Source organism: Oryzias melastigma, linkage group LG19, assembly GCF_002922805.2.
Source record: "Oryzias melastigma strain HK-1 linkage group LG19, ASM292280v2, whole genome shotgun sequence".
In the NCBI taxonomy this organism is placed as follows: Eukaryota; Metazoa; Chordata; class Actinopteri; order Beloniformes; family Adrianichthyidae; genus Oryzias; species Oryzias melastigma.
In genome coordinates this window covers 8,408,698-8,430,042 of record NC_050530.1, presented here as the reverse complement: position 1 = coordinate 8,430,042, position 21,345 = coordinate 8,408,698, and the positions used below count along the sequence as shown (strand labels likewise).

Sequence of the window (21,345 nt, the reverse complement as noted above, 5' to 3'; positions counted from 1 at the left end):
CATCATGCAAGTATTTCATACAAATATAAAAATATATGGCATTTATTATGTACAGTTAAAACTCAGTTTAATGACCCGTTTGGTCAAAAGCTACTGCAAATCAAACTAAATCAAGTATGTTCAGGAGTTTCCATTAAATACAGCAATATTGAAGCTCAGCAGTGACAAAACTTTGGGTTCCTTTAATTCTTCTGTGGCATAAAGGCTAGATTAGAGACTTCTGGGAAGACTAAAGTGCAATATTTAAAACTCTTCCCTTCGTGCAAAAGCCTTAAGGTGAGCCAGCTGCACGTCTATCACCCGGTAGGACACTGGAAGGACTTAATCCAGTTTAAATCCTCCATGGTGCCCCAGTGCAGGTAGATAATCGAGCAGATGACCATCACATGCATTATCTGGTGGCTGTTGCCCCAGTTGTCAAACAAGCCCGGGCTAAACCGCTCTGGAATCTGGATGATGTTGACCAGTCCACCCAGCACGGCGAAAGCATCCATGGTGACGAAGAGGCGCAGGGAGTTGGGGCTGCCGACGCCGTTCCCGTAGACCCGGAACAGGAAGAGGACGAAGCGGAACAGGGCCTGCCAGACGAACGCCTTCAGCCGCGTGACGTTTGTGCGGGCTGTGGTGGCGTAGTAGATGCCGTGGGCTGAGAGGAGGATGTACGCCAGCAGGGCGGTCTGCTGCACGGCGGGGTAGCAGAGGAGGGTAATGTAGATGATTGGGAGTGCCCCTATGAAGAAAAGGGAAGACGCTCTGGTTAAGAGTGGAAAACCTTGATTTCACGCTCTGCCAACATAAACATCTCAACACAACTTAATTTTAGATTAATTTAATCCTTGATTTCGCTTTTTTTTTTTTTATTTGTTTGTAAAAACCTGCAGACCCCCTAAAAGGACATTGAAGTAAAAAAAAAAAATTCAAAAAATTTGAAAAAAAAAAAAAATTCTTTACTTCAATTTTCATTTTTTTTCCAGTTTCTATCTGCTGCACACCAGTTAATAACTAGAATTGTTTTTCACTTCAAATTTTAGAAAAATAAAAATTTCGATTTACTATCTGGTAAATATGAAAAATAAAATGTTACTTTAAAAAAAAAAAATCAATTTACTATGTGGTGCGTACCAGTTAGTAACCAGAAAAAAAAGTCTTTACTTCACTTTTTAGTTCAATTCTTTTGTCCCTTTAGGGGCTCCGTACAAACCTGCCGAGGATCAATTTCCTCATTTTATAAAAAAAAAAATGCAGTTCCTGGACAACCTTTTACTTAAATTTAAGATTTGCTTGAAACACCAGGTTAACATAAAAGCCATTTAAACATTTTTTTTTTACTGTTTGAGTTATGCAAATATATAGAATTATATAAAAATGTTGGAATACGAATATATTTTAGATTTTTGTTACTGGTTAATGTAAATGACTCGTCTGTCATTTATGAACCAAAGACAAAATCAATGTAAAATAATACTGCGGATGTTTGAAATTTAGTTGCATCACTGACAACAACTGATCCGCATACGCTTTGATCTAGTTTTTTTTTTTTTAACTCAATTTTTATTGTGTTTTCCAAGTATCCACAAATCGCAGTCCCAACAACGTTTTGATCTAGTTTAATTAGTGTTATATCCACTTGCATAGCCAAATGATCAATTTTCACTTAAGGATTTTTAACTTGATAACACGGTATAAATATTTGATCAAAAGTCCTTAAACGGATCTTGATGCATGTAAAGAAAATGTAAAATATCTACTATATATATGTAAAGATTCAGTATAACTCCTAGAACAAAGCTCATAGATTATTTATAATTTTTCTCCTTTTAATCTGACTTTTTAAGGAATTCGGGTGTTAAAATGTAAATTTTGCATTTAAATTAAAAGTATAAGTCTAACATAAAATCAATTTTAAGTTAGGAAAAGGCTTTTTTGTAACCACCGTCGTTTCTTTTTATAATGGAGCAACCAACTGAGGATTATTTTTGATTTTCTCTCTTCAAAAATGTAATACCTTTAATTAACAGTTACAAACCAGAATAAGATCATTATGTTAAAAAATAAAAATAAAACAGAGGTGGGATTATATAAATTCACTTCTACCCATTGCTGTTAAAGCAAACTCTAAAAACTTGATTGATTATTGTCTCCTGTACTGAATGTAAAAGTACAAAATGTCTATTTAGTAGGGCTGGATTGATAAATTAATGAATCAATTTAAGCCTAATAGATCAATATAAAAGTTGAGATTGATCTAACGCATAAAGCTAAAGTCCACTAGCTTGATGCTAACGTATCTAGCTAATGCTATCGACCTAAACATAGATTGTTACTAAATAAACATCTTTATAAACTCACAGGCATGAATTTTCTAAACTCTTTTACGGAAATATATTTTTAAGTAACCATTTGTGGTCTAAAACAGTTTTTTATAAAGTATACTTTCTTCTTCTTCTAAAATAAAGTTTAATGCTATGGCGAGATCACCACCTAGTGGCCAAACTGAAACACCCTCCAGGAGAAGGAGGATTGTTGGAGCTTCTCTGTATAGATTATTCATGTATTTTTAAACAAATGTGTCTTAATGTGTAAACTTAAAATTGAATTGAGTGGATCGAAAGAATAAAAAAAAAAATCTGAATCGAATAGAATCTGGAAATTATTGGCGATACCCAGCCCTACTGTTTATAACTAAGAGCAATCATAAAAGCACATTTTACATGTTCTTGATTGGTCAAAAAAACCAGCTCAACATTACCCAGTGTGTTAACCAGGCAGACTCCGAACATGTCCAGGGACAGCAGGGTGTCGTACACGTGCTCTCCCCCCACATGGTTCATGAACAAGTGGTAGAGCACCGAGCCGACGGTGGGACACAGGCAGGCCAGGTAGTGGACCACACAAATCCAGGTGCTGTCCACCTCCTCCCATGGAATACTGAGAGGCAGCAGCACCAGGAAGAGGAGGAAGGGGATTCCTGAGTGGATGGAGTGACATTCAATTACTAGAGAATAGATGTTCACGGTAGTTCAGTTTTTAAATCTAAAGTACTTCCTTCTAATTCTTGCATTTTTCTTTGACCAGAACAATGACTGTTCCACGCTGGAGGAACCAGTTCAGTACTTTAACGCTAATACTGTTCACTTCCTCTCATAAGAGTGTTACTCCTAATGAACTTATGAGATGTCCTGGGAGAAAACAGGACAAAAATAAAAAGTTCAGTCGGATGATCCAAGTTCTTACAGTTTTAGTCCCGCAATTGACCGAGCTCTCATAAATGAAGTTATTTTGGACTTTTAAAGTGTTGCAGTTGATTTACTTCAACGCTCGTACACAGGAGTTTATAGCACCTGTCACCTCGTTGACTAAAGACATTTCCTAAAGAAGGATTCCCAGGACAGATTACAGCTAATACCCTAACCTCGTTAAAACTCTTTCCAGCGAGGATGAGAGTAACTGGACCAGTGAGAGTAGTTGTGTTGACCTATTCACCTTCATTGGAAATTTTGTTCAGACACTCGTGAAAACCTCAAATGACAGGAAGACTCACCGTGAGTGTAAATGTTTCCCAGCTCATTGTGCATGTAGAAGAGGCTCCTGAGGCACTCCTGCGCCGTGGACACCGGCCGGTAACCGGTGAGGACGTACTTGTTGAACTGCAAATGCGGAGGGGTCTTTGCAAAGTCCAGGAGCCGCGGTCCTTGGTAAAGCCCCATCATGACTTCCTGCAGCCAGCCAGCCAGCGCCCTCACATTTATATAACTACAAGTTCCTCTAACCTAACATCCTACTAGAGGCTGGACTCACCGTCATGCTGTAACCATGACCAGGCAGAAACTCCTCTACCCTGAGAACCATCGTCGGACAGGTGGAACTCAGATAAAGCAACCTGTTGAGCTGACTAAGTGGCACGGTCTCTGCATGACCAATAAGCAGCCGGCTTTCATTCCTAATCTGGTCTAATCCCTGCAACACAAAAAGTACATGCGCACTGCTGCAGCCTCTTATAGTTAACACCTCATGATAGAAAATGAAAATATCTGTATTCCTGTGTAATAAAGTCTTTAAATTTGATAATATAGAACATTAAAAATGACACACAGAAAATCCTTGTTGGTGTTCTGTCACGGTTTAATCAAATACTGTACAATAATTAACAGTTTGTTGCATCAAGTAATAAAAATAACCCCTTTCCACTGAAAATAAATTAGCCTGAAGTATCATTACAACAGATTTTAGCAGAGATATGTGGAAGTTTCAACAAAAATTGGATTTAAATCGTCATCATGCAACTAAATCTTTGCAAAGAACAGAGAGTGCAGGACAACAGAGTAGAAATATTATACAACAAAAACCGAATTCCAAAGTGTTGAAACGATTGTCTACATAATTACATTACAAATACACAAAAAACAACAATGAGGTTTTGTTTTTCCAGCACCGTCAACCTATCAGGAGACACACAGACAACCGAAAGGTTAAATAGGGCGAGTGCCAAGAAAACTTTTTATATAAAGTTTGTTTGTACCTTAATAGCCATTGTTCCCAAAGAAGCCATTTACATCATATTTACCATCTTTTTTGCCTAAAAAAAGAAAAGAATGTTATTTACATTTAAAAACACAACTCTACTGTAATGTGATGATTTTGTTAAAGACCCACTCTGATGAAAATTGTGTTTTGGGAGTTTTTAACATCTTCTTGTAGCTTTTTTAAAGGATATATCTATAAATTAATATCAAAATTGCATTTCTGAGTATTTCTTTATATAAATTGTTGTGAATCAGGAGCAGACAGAAAAAGAGCTTTGTTGTGGAGAAAATACATTGTATGCTCTTGTAGACGACTAGATTAGGCAGGGTTAATGCAAAATGTTTGACTTGTGTGCCACAAAAAGTTCTAAAACGTTACAAAAGGGTAATAATATGAAATTATGTCAAGAAAATGCTTTAATTTTGATTAAATTAATATCTATACTTTAAAACAGAACAATTTGGAGTTTTTTATTTCAAAATGGTGGTTTTTATTCTTTTTTATTGCCAACTACACCATTGGTTTGATGTCTCTTAAAGAAAAAATGCAAACTTAGAGAAATGCTGCATTCATGTGGTGTTGGAATTATTGGAGAAATAACTGACTTGGAAAACAATTTCCGCACCTTAACAAAGATCAATTTATTTGTCGTGCGGACTCCACTGTGCTCTGATGATGATGAAAATGTGGATGATTTATTAAAAAAATACATTTAATCACATTTTCTTTTGCAAAAATTGTTCGTCTGCAATGCATCATGGTCTATATTTGCTAAAGTACTGCACGCTAGTTTTTCGCAAAGACTTCTGGGAAATTTCTAGTGCACTCTGTATTGGAATTGTAGATTCAGACAGCACTAGAAAATATAATGTGGACATTACCTTTGAGTTCTCAGCAACAAGGAGGTAATTATTTTACCCACAACTCAATTGAATTTCTAATGAACTCATATCACTCAGCAGAAACTGTCATAGAAAATCATAGTTTTTTTATTTTGACTAAAAACAGCATTATCATAATTAACCCTATAAAGCCAAAATAATTGGCAGAAATGTATTTATTTATTCTTTAAATTAAGAGGGCTTTAAACCATTTTATGAAATTCACCCCTAATTTTTGCCAATATTAATGAGCATTCTTATGAACATTATTATATATGAACAATATGTGTGATTTGGTAATTTTTCACAACAATATTATGTTAAGATGTTAAAATATTGGCATGAGTGTTCAGGGAAAAAAAAGCACCTTATTTACAGACTGTTTCAAATTTGATCTACACATTTTAATATGCTGTAACTGTATAATAAAGATTTATTTATACAACATTTTTAATTATTTCAATATATCCAATAAATTTAGGGAATAACAATATTTTTTCAACCACAAAGCTAAGAAAGTTAGCAAACCTTTTCCCGCCAAAAGGTTTCATGGAAGCAGCCATTTTGAAAAGGCCTACTACTGCCCCTAGTGGAAAGATTATGAACTACAGAACGCATGAACCAAGTTATAACCATTCTTTTCCTCCAAAATTGAACTCATCCACCAGGAACTTATTCCTACTATTGGACTAGAATCAACCACCCCAATTGTATTTACCCCTAAGTCTCTTTTCTCATTTTTTGACCTACCCTCAATTAATGAAATCTCAGAGCTGATCCATAAATCTAAAAACTCCTACTGTCAGCTTGACCCCATACCCACATGTTTGGTTAAGTCTGTTGTCCCCTGTATATCTCCTCTCATCCGCAACATTATTTGTTCCTCTCTCACCTCTGGCATTGTCCCCACTGATCTCAAAATAGCAGCTGTAACTCCAATTCTAAAAAAACCTGGCTTAGATCCAACTGACTTAAATAATTTTCGTCCCATATCAAATCTCCCATTCATTTCCAAACTCCTCGAAAAAACTGTGGCTGCTCAACTCCATTCTCACCTTTCCTCCAATAACTTATATGAACAATTTCAGTCTGGTTTTCGCCCCCTTCACAGTACTGAAACAGCCCTTTTAAAAATCACAAATGATCTCCTCGTTGCTGCTGATGCTGGTCTATTATCTATTCTTCTTCTGCTCAATCTCAGCTCTGCCTTTGATACCATTTCGCACCCCATTCTCCTGGATCGACTCGCTGCCATTGGCCTTGTCAATACACCCCATAACTGGTTCAGTTCATACCTTTCTGATCGTGCTCAGTTCATTCAATTAAAATCCTTTTCCTCCTCCTCCTTTCCTGTTTCAACAGGTGTGCCCCAAGGCTCTGTCCTGGGACCACTTTTGTTTATTATTTATCTTCTTCCCCTTGGTTTTATTTTTCGCAAACATAAAATCTATTTTCATTGTTACGCGGATGACACCCAGCTCTACATCTCTTCCAAACCTAACTCTACGCTTCCACTTTCCGCCCTCACCAACTGTCTACTTGAGGTTAAATCTTGGTTCACTTCAAATTTTCTTAAGCTTAACAGCAATAAAACTGAGCTTCTTTTAATAGGCACAAAATCCAATTTAAGTAAAATCCGCAACTTTTCCATTCCATTCGACAATACGTCAATTTCCCCCTCCCCCCAAGTTAAGAGTCTGGGTGTCATCCTCGACAGCTCCCTTTCTTTCACCTCCCATGTTAATAACATCACCAGGTCTGCTTATTTTCATCTACGAAACATCCGTCGTCTTCGTCCATCCCTCAGTTCTAACTCTACAGCAGTCCTTGTCCACAGCCTCGTCACCTCCCGTTTAGATTACTGTAATTCACTTCTTTTTGGTTTACCTCAAAAAACACTCCATAAACTACAACTGGTCCAAAACTCTGCATCTCGCCTCATTTCTCAGACTCCCTCCTCCCATCATATCTCACGGGTTCTTCAGCAGCTCCACTGGCTGCCGGTGACACACCAGATCATCTACAAAATCCTCCTCCTGACCTTCAAAGCTCTTCACAGCCTTGCCCCACCTTACCTTTTAGACCTCCTTCAAGTAGCCACCCCTGTCCGTTCCCTTAGATCTTCTTCATCCCTCCACCTGGTTGTGCCCCGTGCCCGCCTTGTCACCATGGGTACCAGGGCTTTTAGCCGTTCCGCCCCCCAGCTCTGGAACTCTCTCCCTTCTAACTTACGTAACATGGACTCACTTCCTGATTTTATTTGTAATCTTAAAACTCATTTATTCCAACAATCTTATCCATCCTGATTTGCAATCCATTATTATTTTTTATGCTGTATTTATCTGCTTTGTTGCTTTTTTAACCGTTCTTTTATTGTGTTTGTATATTTTTGACTGTAAGGCGACCTTGAGTCCCTTGAAAGGCGCCCAATAAATAAAATGTATTATTATTATTATTATTATATCCAATAAGGAAAGATTAGATCGTGCAAATAAGATATAAATATGATAAAAATCGTTATGAATGATAAAAAAAGACTATAAATAATGCTTTAAAATACTTCATAAGATGATCAGAGTGGGTCTTTAAGATGGCATAGAAAATAATCAAAGTGGGCGGGACTTGCTTTGCGGGTTGAAGTGGAGTTTGAGATGCTGCTGGATGTGGATCTGACGCGGCAGGTTCTCGTCATCCTCCGGTACCTGAGACTCGCCCAGCATTTCTGTGACGGGTGCCGACTCCAAGAAGCTGGCTGTGCCCTCCGGATCCGGAATGTCCTGAACATCCTCTGGAGGAATCGCGTCAGGGGACGAAAAGGCCAGGGTGGAGCCGGCAGTGGGAGCTGCAGGAAGTGCAGCAACTAAGAGGAGTCAAAAGGAAATGGAAAATATTAAATTAAATTAGTGGTCTGATATATTCTTAGGACTCTGCACTGCTTTTCTCCTTCAGAATCTGATGGAATTACGTTGTAAAATTAAGGTTTGTGAAATATTGTGTGTTTTAACATCTCAGGTGTTAAAGGGTTCAGTTCTACTTCTTTAAATGAATATTTTATTACCTTCTGACTGCACTTGTCCATTTATGTAGCCAACATTTTCTAAAAAAAAATTACAAAAACTGATCAGAATTTGACAGAATTTAGAAAAATCTAAACAAACCAGTGTAAACCTACCGTATTTATTCATGGGAATCCTCCCACTTTCAGCTGCTAGTGCTGCAGTCGGCACTTCTCCTTTCACTAACAAATCCGATTTAAACTTTTATTCCATTAATCAATTTAAAAATCCACTTTTTCACACACTCACCATAGGATTTTCCTGCCGAATCCAAGCCGCGCTCATAACTTTGACCGGCTGCTTCTGAGTCATTTAAGCACAAATTAACTTATTGATCCATCATCATGACTAGTTTAGTCATATTCGTTTAGTTAATTTACCTTCAGCTGCAGGCCCGAGAAGCTGTGACTGGAAAGCTCCCTGTTTATCTGTGGGGTTGTCATGACAACGTTTAGCAAAAAAAAAAGAAAAGAATGAATCAGGAGAAAAGGGAACTTCATATCTACCATATTTGCCAGATTTATTATCACCTCCAAACCCAAGAGACTGAGGTGTAAAGGCAGCCTGTCCACCACCTAATGAGGAGAAGAAGCACAAAAACACACGGTCACAAACACAAACTAATAATAATAAGACCGTTAAGGTAATAGTATGAAGTCATTTGTACTGTATGGTCCTGATGTTTTCCCTTTTTGTCCAAATCCAGCAGATTCAGGCTGATATGATGACCCGGCATGACCTGGAAGATTATTACATATCATTAGTAATCAAATAGATCAAAAAATCAGTTCCTTTCTTCAAAAAATATGTAAAATATTAACAATATTTAATGCAAATTCCTGTATTTGTGTCTTTATGTTTTAGTATCAGTCAAATGTTTTACCAATATTGTTTGGTCCATCAATCCATTAATCCTTTGTAGTTTATCAACGTCATACTGACACATTTGGACTTAATTTTGAGCTTCATTTATCACAGAAAATCAATTTATTGTCATGGAGCACAACCAGAATTAAAGCTATAATCCACTGGATCATAGTAAAATAAACCGTTTTTTATGCATTACTGATTACTTTACACTTCCTACTGCATTCGCTGCATTGACATGAACCTAATATGGTGTAGGATGTCTTTTATTTTGAAAGGAAGTCATGAAATGCTCTGTCAAAAGTTAAAAACTATTTAATATTATAAAAAAAGCTACTTTCTTTTCATGTTTATGTTTTATTAATGCCAAAAAAACCACAATAATTAATTTAAATGTATCATGTCAGGTTCAAAAACAAATTTAAATCAGTTTATCATTATTCTAAAGGGTGAGTGAAGACTTTTTAAGTGTTGAAGGTTGCAGATCCCTGGTCTAAAATCTACTCTTAAATTATTTCCTAGTTTGAGAGAAAAAGAAAAACAATTATGCAGCTTAATTTTATAAACTATAAAAAAGTGTAAATGAGGTGAAATGTAACGTTTTCATTGACTGATTATGTTTCGGAGGAGGCGGTTACATAAGACTCTCACCTGCACAGATACATTTCACATGTATTTGTCATTGTAATCCATATGACTGCATTGTATGTATGAGCTAATAAAGAAACAAAGTGAAATTACATAAAAACAGGAAGTAGATACAAATGCAGTAAAGTATTTATCACAGACTCTGCAGGTTGTTCCTCTTCAAAAGAAGAGGGAGGTCTGTAACATTCATTAATACGATCATATACTATTTATATATTTTAAAATAATTTCTCACACTTTTTTAAAAATATTGCAGACCTCTTAAACTTCTTGTAGAATCCCCGATTGTCAAATACTTTTTTGTATAATGTCAGTTTGTTGTTTGAATTGTAAACTTTTTGGGAGGCTTTTAATTTGAAAGAATTTTAAAAGGAAGTTAGTTATTTTATGTGTTCCTTTCTATTAAATAAAAGTTCCAGTAGGAAAAATTAAATGTTTTTTTTGAAGCTCTTACCATAGTGGCCAGCTGCTTTAGCTTCAGAGTTGAGTCCAGCCTGTTGAACTCCATAAGGAAGTCTTCCATGAGCTGCACAGAAATGCAAAATAATGAGGAACTAACATAGATGGTGACATTTATTTTATTATATAATAATTAAATCCCGTTTGCCCATTTACCGTGATTTCTCTGAGCATTTTGGTTATAAGGGTATCCTCCATAACCTAAACAAATAAAATAAATGATCACCATGACGACAAATCAAACATTTCTTGAATTGAATTACTAACTTTGCTTTCCAGGAACAGGATTTCCTCCCATACTGGCAACCGTACCTCCTAAAAGCATGAAATCAAGAAAGTTTGGAAACGTTTTAGTGACAAATATTTAAAAACTGACGACATATTGTTGTTTTTATGACAGAAGAACTGTTCTCACCATACTTTCCTGGTGATTTACCATCACTTGCAGGTCCATATGAACTACCTCCATAACCTAGAAGACGCAAAAATAATCAGGAAGTATTTATATTTATATTTGCATGAAATTATAACATTTATTGGCTGTCAGATCACCTTTATTCATTTAAAAAACTTCAATGAAAGCTGCAATTTTAGTGTATTGAAAATACAGTTTTTGTGTTGTCCACTAGGTGGCAATCAAAGCTGCATCTTTTTGACTTTGTAATAAAAGAGACAAATTACCTTCTCAAGTTTGTATTTATTACATATTTTTAGTTTTGGTTTCATGTTTCACATAAAACATGATTGTAGACTAAAGTACTAAAAAATGATGGAGTTTTATTTCACTTATTTAATGAAAATAGTCAGGGTTTTAAATTGAAATTAACCTAGAAAAACTTGTTAAAGGACAATAAAGCAAAAAATTCTGCAACAAAATTGATTTAAATCAATATTTTTCAGTAGTTTATTCATTTTGTGATTTCTGAAAAAAATCCAAACATCAAATACAGAAAGATCCTTTAAAAAAAATGTAAGAAGACACACCATACTGTCCTCCGTTAATCCCGGAATTCACAGGTTGTCCACCAAACTGCAGCCCCCCAACACCTACCAGGATGAAAAATAAAATTTCTACTTGCACTTTGGATTCACATTTTACATATACATGCATAAATATATATGTATAAATTAATAAAGAAAATATTTAGATGCTTTTTACCCCCTTTACTCCATTACTAAAACATATAAATCAAGATTCAATGATTATTTATTCACATAATTTTCAAAACAATCATCCTCACCATACATGCCACCTTTTACATTTGCACCCAGACCAACAGACCGAGGCTCAAATTGAGTCATTCCTGCAAGAATACAAAAATTAATTCATTTTGTATTTTGTTTTGTTGTTTTATCTTTGCACGTATAAGTAATAAAGCCCAAAAGGTCAAGTTTGTTTATATAAATGTCACAATCTTACCATCCAGTCCTGCAGGAAGTCTTGGGTTACCACCTGAGGAACCAAAAACACTTAATGAAAATCAAAAAATCGTCTTAAAAATTCTATTCAACTCCAACTTTACTGTTTCGCACCTGATTTGCCATCAGTAGTCGACACACTTTGACCGTAACCTAAACAAAGAGAACATTTTCTCAAATTTGTATCAAATAAATACATTTTATTTTATATAAAAAGAACGGTTATTGTCGTACTTGAATAGTCAGGCTGAGGTCCTGCGCCAAATCCATTTCTATAGCCTGGAAGAAAACCCATGTATTTATTTTCCTAATGTTTCTTGTTTTTATATATTTCATTAAATGTATTAAATAATTGTTACCTGCTTCACTAAGAACCACATTTCCTATAAAAGAAATAGAATAAAACATTATTTAATTTTATATAGATCCGTTAAGTCCAATAATTTAATATGAAATCTGAAATTCGAGACAAAAATATAAAATGTATAAAATAAACCTCCATATTGATTTCCATTGTCATATCCAGCCCCAGGGTGGACTCCTTGTCCATATCCTTTTGAAATCAAGTTGGAAAAATTCACATCTTTTCTTTCATTTTTGCTCAGATTTAAATTAAAACGTGACTCACCAGCTTGAGCAGTTTTCCCTGCATACGGATATCCCAGCCCTGCAACCACAAATCTGTTTAAAAACTGCACACAAATAAAAAAGGAGGATACTCATCTGCAATAACTGTTACCTGCACCGTATCCATTGTTTGGATAAGCATTCGCGCCCGCTACAACACCTGTAAAATAAACCCCAAAAAATGTAATATTCTATAACAAACTGCTTATTACTGTATATTCAAGTTTTAATAACTATATTGTAATTCCACATATATTTTCAAACTCACATGTGCAATAAAAAGCTACTTCATTTATAATAAAAGTTAAAGTTTTTAATAAAGTTACTAAGTGTTCCCCACTCTAAAACCACTCCAAAAGCTGAATCAAAAATATAAAAATGATGCTACCTTTTGTTTGTGAGCCATCCAAACTACCAGCTGCTGCATTATAATCTGGAAAAAAACATCACAGGTAAATAAATTATTAAAACTAAATGAGTCAAAAATCCTTTACAATGAAAATTGTGTTTTTAACATCTTCAGGTGGCATTTTTGTCATGATGGAGACAGAAAATTTAGCTGAAAATTGCATTTCTGACCATGTCTGTTCAAGAGCAGCTTCACTGCTGTTAAGTTGCTATGAAAATGTCAGGTGTGACATCACAACTCCCAAATTTTGTTAGAAAATGCAACTTTTTTTTGACTAAAAATGACATAATCATAACTAAAAGACCACTGCAAATGCTTTAAAAGTACATCAAAAGATGATTGGAGTGAGTCGTTTGCATTGCCGATTGTACAAACGGTCTCAAACTGAACACTATTTACCAGGCCTCGGTATCTTCATCCACTGATCACTGAGTCCACAATCTGCAAACACAAAAACAATCATGAGCAGAATTTCCAGCATTCTGAATTTTTATTAAACCAGAAAAAAAAAAACAAATTTACCGAGTTTGGCTCCTGGTCCCTTAGAAACTGAAGATCCTCCGCTCTCTGAAACAAAAAAAAAGTCAGACATAATGAGAAATTATTGATTCCTTTCACTCTTTTTGCTGTTAGTGAGTTGCATTTTTATTTTAGGTAGAAACAAGCTTAAGTCAGTGGGTTAATTTGTCAAAAACTCATGCATAAAGTGATAAGAATGGAGGCACGATTAAGGAAAAAATTCCAGAATATTTGGTCTTATTAGTCACTGTGAAGTGAATTGCTCATTATTATGCTGACACACATATGCAGGCGCAACAGATTGTTTTAAAACAGTGAAAATGTTTATTTTAAGAGTAAAAATTAGGCTTTTTTAATGATAAAAATATTCGAATTTCCCTGAACTTGGTTTAAAAATAGTCTTCCACAGATCCTCTAACATTTTAGTTATTTAAAAAAAATAAGTTTTGATTTTTGTATGCAGCTGCATTTATGTGTTTGTGTTTGTAAAAATTGGAGGGAAATTCGGCACACACAAAAAAAAAAAACAATTTCACACGGTTAAATCTTTTACAAATGTTTATTTCACTTTAGAGACTAGACTAAGTTGAATCAAGCCGTGCACTGGAAATACTCTAGTCCCTGTCGACACATGCAGTCCAGTCCTAGTAGACACTCCCAAACCTATAGGTTTAGCTCAGCAGACGCACCGCTCTCCCCAGCATGGATACTTCTACTTCTGTCAGGCGGAGCGTCCGCCTCCTCTGCTGCAGACTCGCCCACACCCCCAGTGATCAGTGATTCCTCAGGGGGGACGCCGCCCCTTCTCTCAGCCGTTTCTGCTTTGGTTTTGGGGGCGTCCCCCCCTTCAGCAGGGCTGTCTGACCCCAAACCAACAGCCTCTGCAGCTTTGTGCTGACGAAAAGCATTTCCAGTCACATAACCTGGAGGCCACACATTTCAATAACAGGTAAGTGCACGAAAACTGACCTTTTGATGTCATAATTTGGGTTCTTTTTATCCTCGATTATGCATAAAATAACCTTGCAAGAGACCTAAGAGTCCTCAGCATTTAACACAGATCTCAAACTCCAGGTTCTGAGGGCCAGTGTCCCACATGTTTTCACGCTAAGGTGCCATTGAAGCTCCTTATTGGACAAACACCTGATTCAGGTAATTAGGAGCAGATGAGGCGGGATTTCTGAAAAACCAGCCCTCAAAGTCTGAGGATAATCTTCAGTTGCCGTAAACACATTAGAAACTTTTTGGGGACTGTGGTGTGTCAAGTAAACTAGAGCTGGGAATTACTGGGTACCTTACAATACGCAATACATCACTCATGATATCGCGATACTGCGATAATCGGTGAAGAAAATCGCCTCTAATAACATAAAATATACAAAAGAACACATTTTTAAGGAAAATGTTTCCACATTTATTTTTTAGCTTGAACACAACCATAATAAACAACTTGCGTCTTATTTTGTGTAATAAATACAATAATAATTCAAGCAGCTTTAGTGCAACGTGCCCTCTTTCTACTTATGAAGGAAGCAAAGGATGACAAAAGTATCATTTTACAGCCTCTTCAAACGAAAATAAAAGATTGATGTTTGGTGAGAACTCATCGAGAATCAATCGTAGGACCAAATATTGTGATATATATCGCAAAATATCAATTTTTTTGGCACACCTCTAAAATGAAAGGATTTTGACACTGATCTGTTCGCTTCAGCAGCTCAATTCCTTTCATGTGGACATGTTAAACCACTGTCTTTTCAGGATGTAGCATCAAGAATCTTGCTTTAAAAGACCCACTCTAATTAAAATAGTGTTTTTGATATTTTTAACATGTTTTTCTGCCATTTTTCTGATAAAAGTGAACATTAATTAAGAAAATTAAGCTTAAATTAGCATTTCTGAGTATTTCTTTATCTAAATCATTATTTTTGTGATGTAGAAAATACGCAGGGCGGGCCACAAGCTCCCTACTCTGCTCCATTCTGATGCATCCACTTGTAGATCAATGTACGTCTTCAGTGGATAACTCCAATATTACTCAGAAGTGGGGCGGGGTTGCTCTGAACTCAGAGGCCAGCTTCTAATGAACTACTGCTGCTCTGCAGAAACTATGTCCTCGATCAGGGGTGTCAAACTCATTTTGGTTCAGGGGCCACACTCAGGAACATAATAGAAAGATAACCTGTGATCAACTCTGTTGCCTAAATGCCTCATCCAACCATCACGTATAGTTACACATTCATTCAGAGGCCAATGGATTTCATATAAAATGCATTTTACTTGAAGAAAAATTTTTTTTTATTCAATTTTATACAGACTGAATATTTTACATCTGACCGTTGACGCAATCCTGTTAGTAAACTCAAGAGGGGGCTATTTAAAAAATGTAAACACCCTGTCTAACATGTAAATGTGCAAATCAGTAAAAAATATAATTAAATTAAACTGCATTTTACTCAGATGTGGCAAGTACTTGCAAAGATATGCTGTTTACAAGCGTAGATGAGCTAGGTGGCCGCTTAAGGCGCCATCTGCTGGAGGGGGCGCCAAATTGCAATGATTTTTTTTTTTTTTTTTTTTTTTTTTTTTTTTTACAGTTAACACACCACTCATTTTTGTGAAATGTAAAAAAAGTAATAATTAAAACCATAAATAAAATAACTAAAAAGCTTCCAAAACTCAATTTTGTCACCCCTCACGTTTCGCCCAGGGCGCCATGCCAGTTTTTCTTTTCCTTTGCTCCCCCTATTGGCGCAATTGTGCATTTCAGTAATTTTTTTATAGAACCATAACTTGCCACACAAACGGGCCAGAAACTTGCATTTTTTTTAAGCATCTTTATATTTTTTTTCTTTTCATGACTAGGTCGGAACAAAATATCTGACGGGCCGTATGTTTTATACATCTGTCCTAAATATTTATAGTTTTTTTTTGGCAAAAAATTGCATAATTATAATTAAAAATTACTGGGAATACTTTTAAAAGGAGATGAAAAGATGATTTGAGTGGTTCTTAATATATATATATATATATATATATATATATATATATATACAGTATATATCCTGATGTATTTAAAAAAAACTTTTAGGCAGAAACATTGTTTTTGTGCACAATAAGAGGCCAAGCGTCACATTACTTGCCTGCGTGTTCTGGTGAGGGAATCCCTTGAGGAACCACAGCTGCAGGTCCAGACAGAACCCCCTTTTGGTTCTTGTCCTTTGGTCCGATGGGGGCCGGCTCCAGTGAAAGGTGCTGCCCTCTGGCTTCAGGGTATGCAGGTGCAGGTTCTGGCGTTTCCTCAGGATGAAGTGGCGTGTGTTTGTACTTCTTCCCTTGTGGCAAAGGGGAAGGCAGCTTTTGGTACTTGTCTTGGGTCACCATAACAAGGAGGCCATTGGTAGGGGCGGGGGCAGGTGGGGTATCCACCCTTGGGGTGACATCGCCCAACTGAGCAGTCATCTGCTGCTGCTGATGGTGATGGTGATGGAAATGCATCCCACCTTTAAGAGGATTTCTACCCGACACTTCTGCTCCTCTGACAGCCTGACCCTTTCCGTTTGGCATCATGTTGTAACCTGGCAACCAAACAAAGAATTTCAGCGAAAAAGTCTATAAAAGTAGGAAAAGTGAAGCTGATCTTTAATAACAAAGGATTTTTTTGTCAGAAATCCCATTTCAAACTTTATCCAATATCTAAAGATTTTTTTTTTTTATGTTTTGGGGTGTTTGTACTCTCTGAATTTAAAGCAACGTCTATTTTCTCATTTCAAACCTAATTACCTATTAATCCAGAACAAGCAAATATGAGCAAAATGTGATGCTTTAGACCTCAAATTGTTATTTTTAAAAAAAATCCTTAAAAGAGTTTGGAAATTCATGCCTGTGAGTTTATAAAGATGCTAATTTAATCAGCAACGTATGTTTAGGTCAACCGAGCGTTAGCCGTCCTATGGGAAATCCCATTATATGTTAGCATCAAGCTAGCAGACTTGAGCTTCACGCATTAAATCAAACTCTACTTTTATGGATTGATTATTGAGCAATTAATCTTGGATCAATTAATTAATTTTTATCAACCCAGTCCTACTAATTATGAGATTCAATCATCATCATCACTCAGAAATCCATAAAAAACATTTTCCGTTAAATTTTTCACTAATATTTCAATTCTTTTTAATATTAGTTAAGACTCACCGTTGGGTTGTCGTCCATATCCACTTAGAACAGCACCATTTCCACCTTGACCTTATGAAACAGTGTTTAAGAAAAAAAATATTTAAAAAAAACATTTTGCTAAAAATCAAGATACTATTGAAATTTTACCTTTTTTAAAAGCTTACAATAGTTTTTCACATTTTTAGATGCATTTTCTGAGACTTTTAGGGCAATTTTCCAAAGGAAAAACATTTGCTTTGATTAGTTTTTAGATAGTAAAAATAAATAAATAAATAATATTGATTATTGTTAAGTAATTGAGTATTTTTAAAACGTCATCACCAATTGGTTTAGCGCCGTATCCTTTAAAAACTCCGCCTCCAGCTGTGGCTCCATAACCTGTAAATAAATCGCACCAACTTTTAATCACATTAGTCCACTCTTTTTTTCTTTTGATCACATAAACATGACATAACATTCAGATTAAATACATAACTTTATAATTCAAAGCTTCAGAAATTCCCTTTTGCCATCATTATTGTCAGGTTTACCTGGCTGGAGTCTCCCTGAACCTCCATTTGATTGAGGATACCCTGAAAGCGTTCAAAAATATCAAATTAAAATGAAAAATGAAAGAGTTATTAGTTTTACCGTTCGGTCTGCCACCATATCCGGTAGGAATGTTACCAACACCTTTACAGAAACAGAGAAATGTTACAAAATGTCTGGATTTTCTGCATCAAGTGTGGTAAAGCAGATACCTGATTTTGCAGGTTTTGCAGCAACTCCACCACCTTGTTGCTCATAACCTAGAAGTTTTAAAACATTGTAATAGTTTCACACAGAATTAATCATTAAAAGCTTAAAAACAAAATTTCTCACCACTTAGAACTGCCCCGTTACCAGGACGTGGTTGGAAGTTTGCATAGCCTTTAAAACACAGAATGAATGAATCTTTATTTATACAGCACTTTACAACATATTCAGGGTACCAGAGTGCTTCACAATAAAAGCAGAAATTAAATACAGCATTAAATTAAAATAAAACACATAAAAAACAAATAGGAATAGAAGTTTTAGAGAATTCTAAAATTATCAGGAAGTCAGTGAAGTGAATTGATGATGCTAATGATTTCTTTATCTCATACTACTTTGTTTAATCTAATCATAGCATAGCAGCTGTTGACATAAAACAGAAACAAACTTACTGTGTTGAAAGATTTAAAAAATGAAGAGATATAATCAGAAAGTTAGATTGTCACCAACCTTGTGCCGGTCCTTTTATTCCTCCGTTTCCATATCGAGGTCCCAGAGCAGCGCTGCCATAACCGCCGTTGTAACCTAAATAAATGTCACTTATTTGCATCATTCTGTATCAACAGATCCAGTTGTTGACCCTCAAACTCACCACCGTTTGGCTGAGCTCTGTAACCAGACTTGCTCCCGTATGCTGGAAGCACAAATGCAGAGAGTCTTAAAGGTTTCTTTTATGCAACATTTCCCTTATTTTTACTCACGTTTCTGCTGATTTCTGGTGGGCTGAGGAACTCCCAGGCCTCCCAACACTCCCCTCTGTACACCTTAAACCATACAGGCGGAGTTAAGCAGGCCGACATGAGGGTTTAGTTTGAGGAGTTGAAGTTACCTGTTCCATAAGGTGTTCGGCCATAACCCTTCATGGGTTTGCTCCCCACTCCTCCTTGTCCTATAAAAAATGCACAAGTAAGATTTAGGCACGAGGGCTTGGTATCACCTATAATTCCAGATTCTATTCCATTCACTAGAGCCTGGATCAATTTGATTCCAAGTTTTTTTTTTTTTTTCCTATTTGTTTAATGGATCCACACAATGAAATAAAATTTTAAGTTTACACATTTAGACACTTTTGTTTAAAAATACATTAATAATCTATATATACATTTTGAAGACTTTCATTTTAATCTGATAGAGTTTAAATGTTTTAAAATTTGTTAGTGAAATTATGATGAGATTGTTAAAACCATACAGTGTTACATAGATTCTCAATTGTACTGTTTCAGTTTGGCCACTAGGTGGCGATGGCGCTATAGCACTGCACCTTATTCCAGAAGAAGAAGAAAGTATGAGATAAAAACTAGTTACTTAAAAAAATATTTTGTTAAAAGAATTTGGAAAATTAATGCCTGTGAGTTTATATCATTATTATGTTAGCATCAAGCTAGCAGACTCTAGCTTTTTGTGTTAGATTGATCTCTACTTTTATCTATCGATTATTGATCTATTAAATTTAGATACATTTTGTCAATCCAGCCAAATTAGGCACAAACCTATGAACCAAAACATTTTCAAAACTTAAACTTACCATACGCTCCATTTCCTGTTGATGGTCCGGCCACCACGCCTTGACCTACAAAATATAAGTTTAGCTTTATATTAATAGTTTTTGCCCCTTTTCTATTAGACCTGGCACCTTATCCTGTCCTAATGTATCCTAGAATAGTCACGGTTCAAGAAGAACTGATTTTCTTACTCTGTAGTAACTCTGCTATGATGTTCGCCTATAGGAAAACAGCTGTTTAAGCATCATCTAAATAAAAAAAACAAACCTTTAGTTCCAAGTCCATTTTGGGTAGTTGCTGCAGCAACATTACCTACAGAAAAAAAACATTTTTTTACTAGTCTATCAAAGCTTTTTCTGTTCATTTCAACTAGAAAAACAATAGTAATGTATGTATATATGTTAATGATAATGTTGTGGTAAAACTCAAAAAAACTTGAAAGGCACTGAATCATACTAATATTTGTCTTTTTAAAGCATATATCATCTTAAATACCATTGCCTTTGGTCATTTGTCCTCCAGATTGAGAAGCATAACCTGCAACAAGAACTATGTTTAAAGGAATCCAATTATTCAGAGTTTGCAAGTGAATTAGGTGTAAAAATCTACCATTTCTCATTTGTTGTCCTGTGCTTGGGCCAGCCACAACCCCATAGCCTGTAAAAAGTCACAGATGTTTCATTTCACAATGATTTCTTTTGATTTTTTTATGCAAAAATTGTCTCTTAACTATTTTTATTGTCGTAGTGTCGCCGTACCGTTGGGTTTTCCTCCTTGTCCACCAGTTTGAGCAACATAACCTGCAAAAATAAAAAATAAAAAATAGATTTTCTTCACTGTTTGGAAGTTTTCGTCATTGATTTCAGTGAAAAATTTCCATCACACCTGATTTTAGTTGTTGTCTAATGCTCGGGCCAGCTTTAGGTCCATATCCTGCAACAGAAACGCGTCGCTTTTCTAAATTATGACCCACAATTTCTGGTCCTGTAAGTTACCAGGTTGTTTTTGCATATGGAAACATTTCTGCGCCTTTGAGTGACAATTTAACCCATCCCCTACTTGCTCAAAAACACCAAAATTAGCACAGAACTAGTACTTGGTGTTAATGAATTTTGGGGCATAGTTGAGAGACCACACCCCCAAACATGATGACATCATAGCAAAAAAATAAAAAAAAGATGGGGCAGAAAATCGCTAATTGAGAAAAAAAAGAAAAATATTTTAAAATCCACTAATAAAACCAAAATCCATGTGTCGGGATATCCACTGGTAGTTTTTGAAATTATTATGGGATGGCCACTCAACCTACAGCTTGCAGCGATTTTGTGGCAAAGTTTGAGATTTGGGGATTTTCACGTTTTCCAACATATACTATTTTTCAAGCGATCTTCACAAAAGTTCACACACATGCCACGAGTTCAATTTCATTCATTTTATTGACCTTTGACCTTTGGGGGAGG

The 21,345-nt window shown here is 35.7% G+C and overlaps 2 protein-coding genes across 2 annotated transcripts in view; both read right to left on the bottom strand.

Moving 5' to 3' along the window:
• Window positions 1-43: 43 nt before the first annotated feature.
• On the bottom strand, window positions 44-3,887 carry LOC112154199 (progestin and adipoQ receptor family member 4). Its single transcript, XM_036216984.1, has 3 exons — window positions 3,542-3,887; window positions 2,750-2,968; window positions 44-730 (listed from the first exon to the last, which is right to left on the bottom strand). The coding sequence occupies exons 1-3, from the start codon at window positions 3,708-3,710 to the stop codon at window positions 297-299; spliced, it is 822 nt and encodes a 273-aa protein (XP_036072877.1). The 5' UTR covers window positions 3,711-3,887; the 3' UTR covers window positions 44-296.
• A 214-nt stretch (window positions 3,888-4,101) lies between these two features.
• Window positions 4,102-21,345, bottom strand: part of cmn (calymmin) — a 26,436-nt gene continuing 9,192 nt past the window's right edge. The window contains exons 13-53 of the mRNA XM_036216983.1: window positions 20,771-20,818; window positions 20,644-20,685; window positions 20,495-20,542; window positions 20,381-20,422; window positions 20,153-20,197; window positions 19,909-19,953; window positions 19,213-19,272; window positions 19,085-19,147; window positions 18,976-19,017; window positions 18,834-18,908; window positions 18,450-18,497; window positions 18,329-18,376; window positions 18,219-18,260; window positions 18,119-18,160; window positions 17,910-17,966; window positions 17,607-17,657; window positions 16,553-16,987; window positions 13,413-13,457; window positions 13,290-13,331; window positions 12,870-12,914; window positions 12,594-12,641; window positions 12,351-12,521; window positions 12,214-12,237; window positions 12,089-12,133; window positions 11,969-12,007; window positions 11,856-11,888; window positions 11,677-11,739; window positions 11,420-11,482; window positions 10,851-10,907; window positions 10,703-10,750; window positions 10,592-10,636; window positions 10,431-10,502; window positions 9,129-9,200; window positions 8,992-9,036; window positions 8,842-8,889; window positions 8,711-8,764; window positions 8,578-8,643; window positions 8,464-8,502; window positions 8,032-8,265; window positions 4,520-4,576; window positions 4,102-4,439 (exon numbers count right to left, since the gene is read on the bottom strand). Of these exons, the coding sequence (XP_036072876.1) occupies window positions 4,521-4,576; window positions 8,032-8,265; window positions 8,464-8,502; window positions 8,578-8,643; window positions 8,711-8,764; window positions 8,842-8,889; window positions 8,992-9,036; window positions 9,129-9,200; window positions 10,431-10,502; window positions 10,592-10,636; window positions 10,703-10,750; window positions 10,851-10,907; window positions 11,420-11,482; window positions 11,677-11,739; window positions 11,856-11,888; window positions 11,969-12,007; window positions 12,089-12,133; window positions 12,214-12,237; window positions 12,351-12,521; window positions 12,594-12,641; window positions 12,870-12,914; window positions 13,290-13,331; window positions 13,413-13,457; window positions 16,553-16,987; window positions 17,607-17,657; window positions 17,910-17,966; window positions 18,119-18,160; window positions 18,219-18,260; window positions 18,329-18,376; window positions 18,450-18,497; window positions 18,834-18,908; window positions 18,976-19,017; window positions 19,085-19,147; window positions 19,213-19,272; window positions 19,909-19,953; window positions 20,153-20,197; window positions 20,381-20,422; window positions 20,495-20,542; window positions 20,644-20,685; window positions 20,771-20,818 (2,687 nt within the window). The 3' untranslated portion in view covers window positions 4,102-4,439; window position 4,520. The remainder of the gene's footprint in view (window positions 4,440-4,519; window positions 4,577-8,031; window positions 8,266-8,463; window positions 8,503-8,577; window positions 8,644-8,710; window positions 8,765-8,841; window positions 8,890-8,991; window positions 9,037-9,128; window positions 9,201-10,430; window positions 10,503-10,591; window positions 10,637-10,702; window positions 10,751-10,850; window positions 10,908-11,419; window positions 11,483-11,676; window positions 11,740-11,855; window positions 11,889-11,968; window positions 12,008-12,088; window positions 12,134-12,213; window positions 12,238-12,350; window positions 12,522-12,593; window positions 12,642-12,869; window positions 12,915-13,289; window positions 13,332-13,412; window positions 13,458-16,552; window positions 16,988-17,606; window positions 17,658-17,909; window positions 17,967-18,118; window positions 18,161-18,218; window positions 18,261-18,328; window positions 18,377-18,449; window positions 18,498-18,833; window positions 18,909-18,975; window positions 19,018-19,084; window positions 19,148-19,212; window positions 19,273-19,908; window positions 19,954-20,152; window positions 20,198-20,380; window positions 20,423-20,494; window positions 20,543-20,643; window positions 20,686-20,770; window positions 20,819-21,345) is intronic.

Bases quoted from the DNA above. Each gene is read 5' to 3' on its own strand.
- LOC112154199 (XM_036216984.1), bottom strand. From the start codon at position 3,710: ATGATGGGGCTTTACCAAGGACCGCGGCTCCTGGACTTTGCAAAGACC. The intron at 2,969-3,541 runs GTGAGTCTTCCT...CCATCCACTCAG, and splicing joins GGGAAACATTTACACTCACG to GAATCCCCTTCCTCCTCTTC. The intron at 731-2,749 runs GTAATGTTGAGC...TTTTCTTCATAG, and splicing joins CTGCCTGGTTAACACACTGG to GGGCACTCCCAATCATCTAC.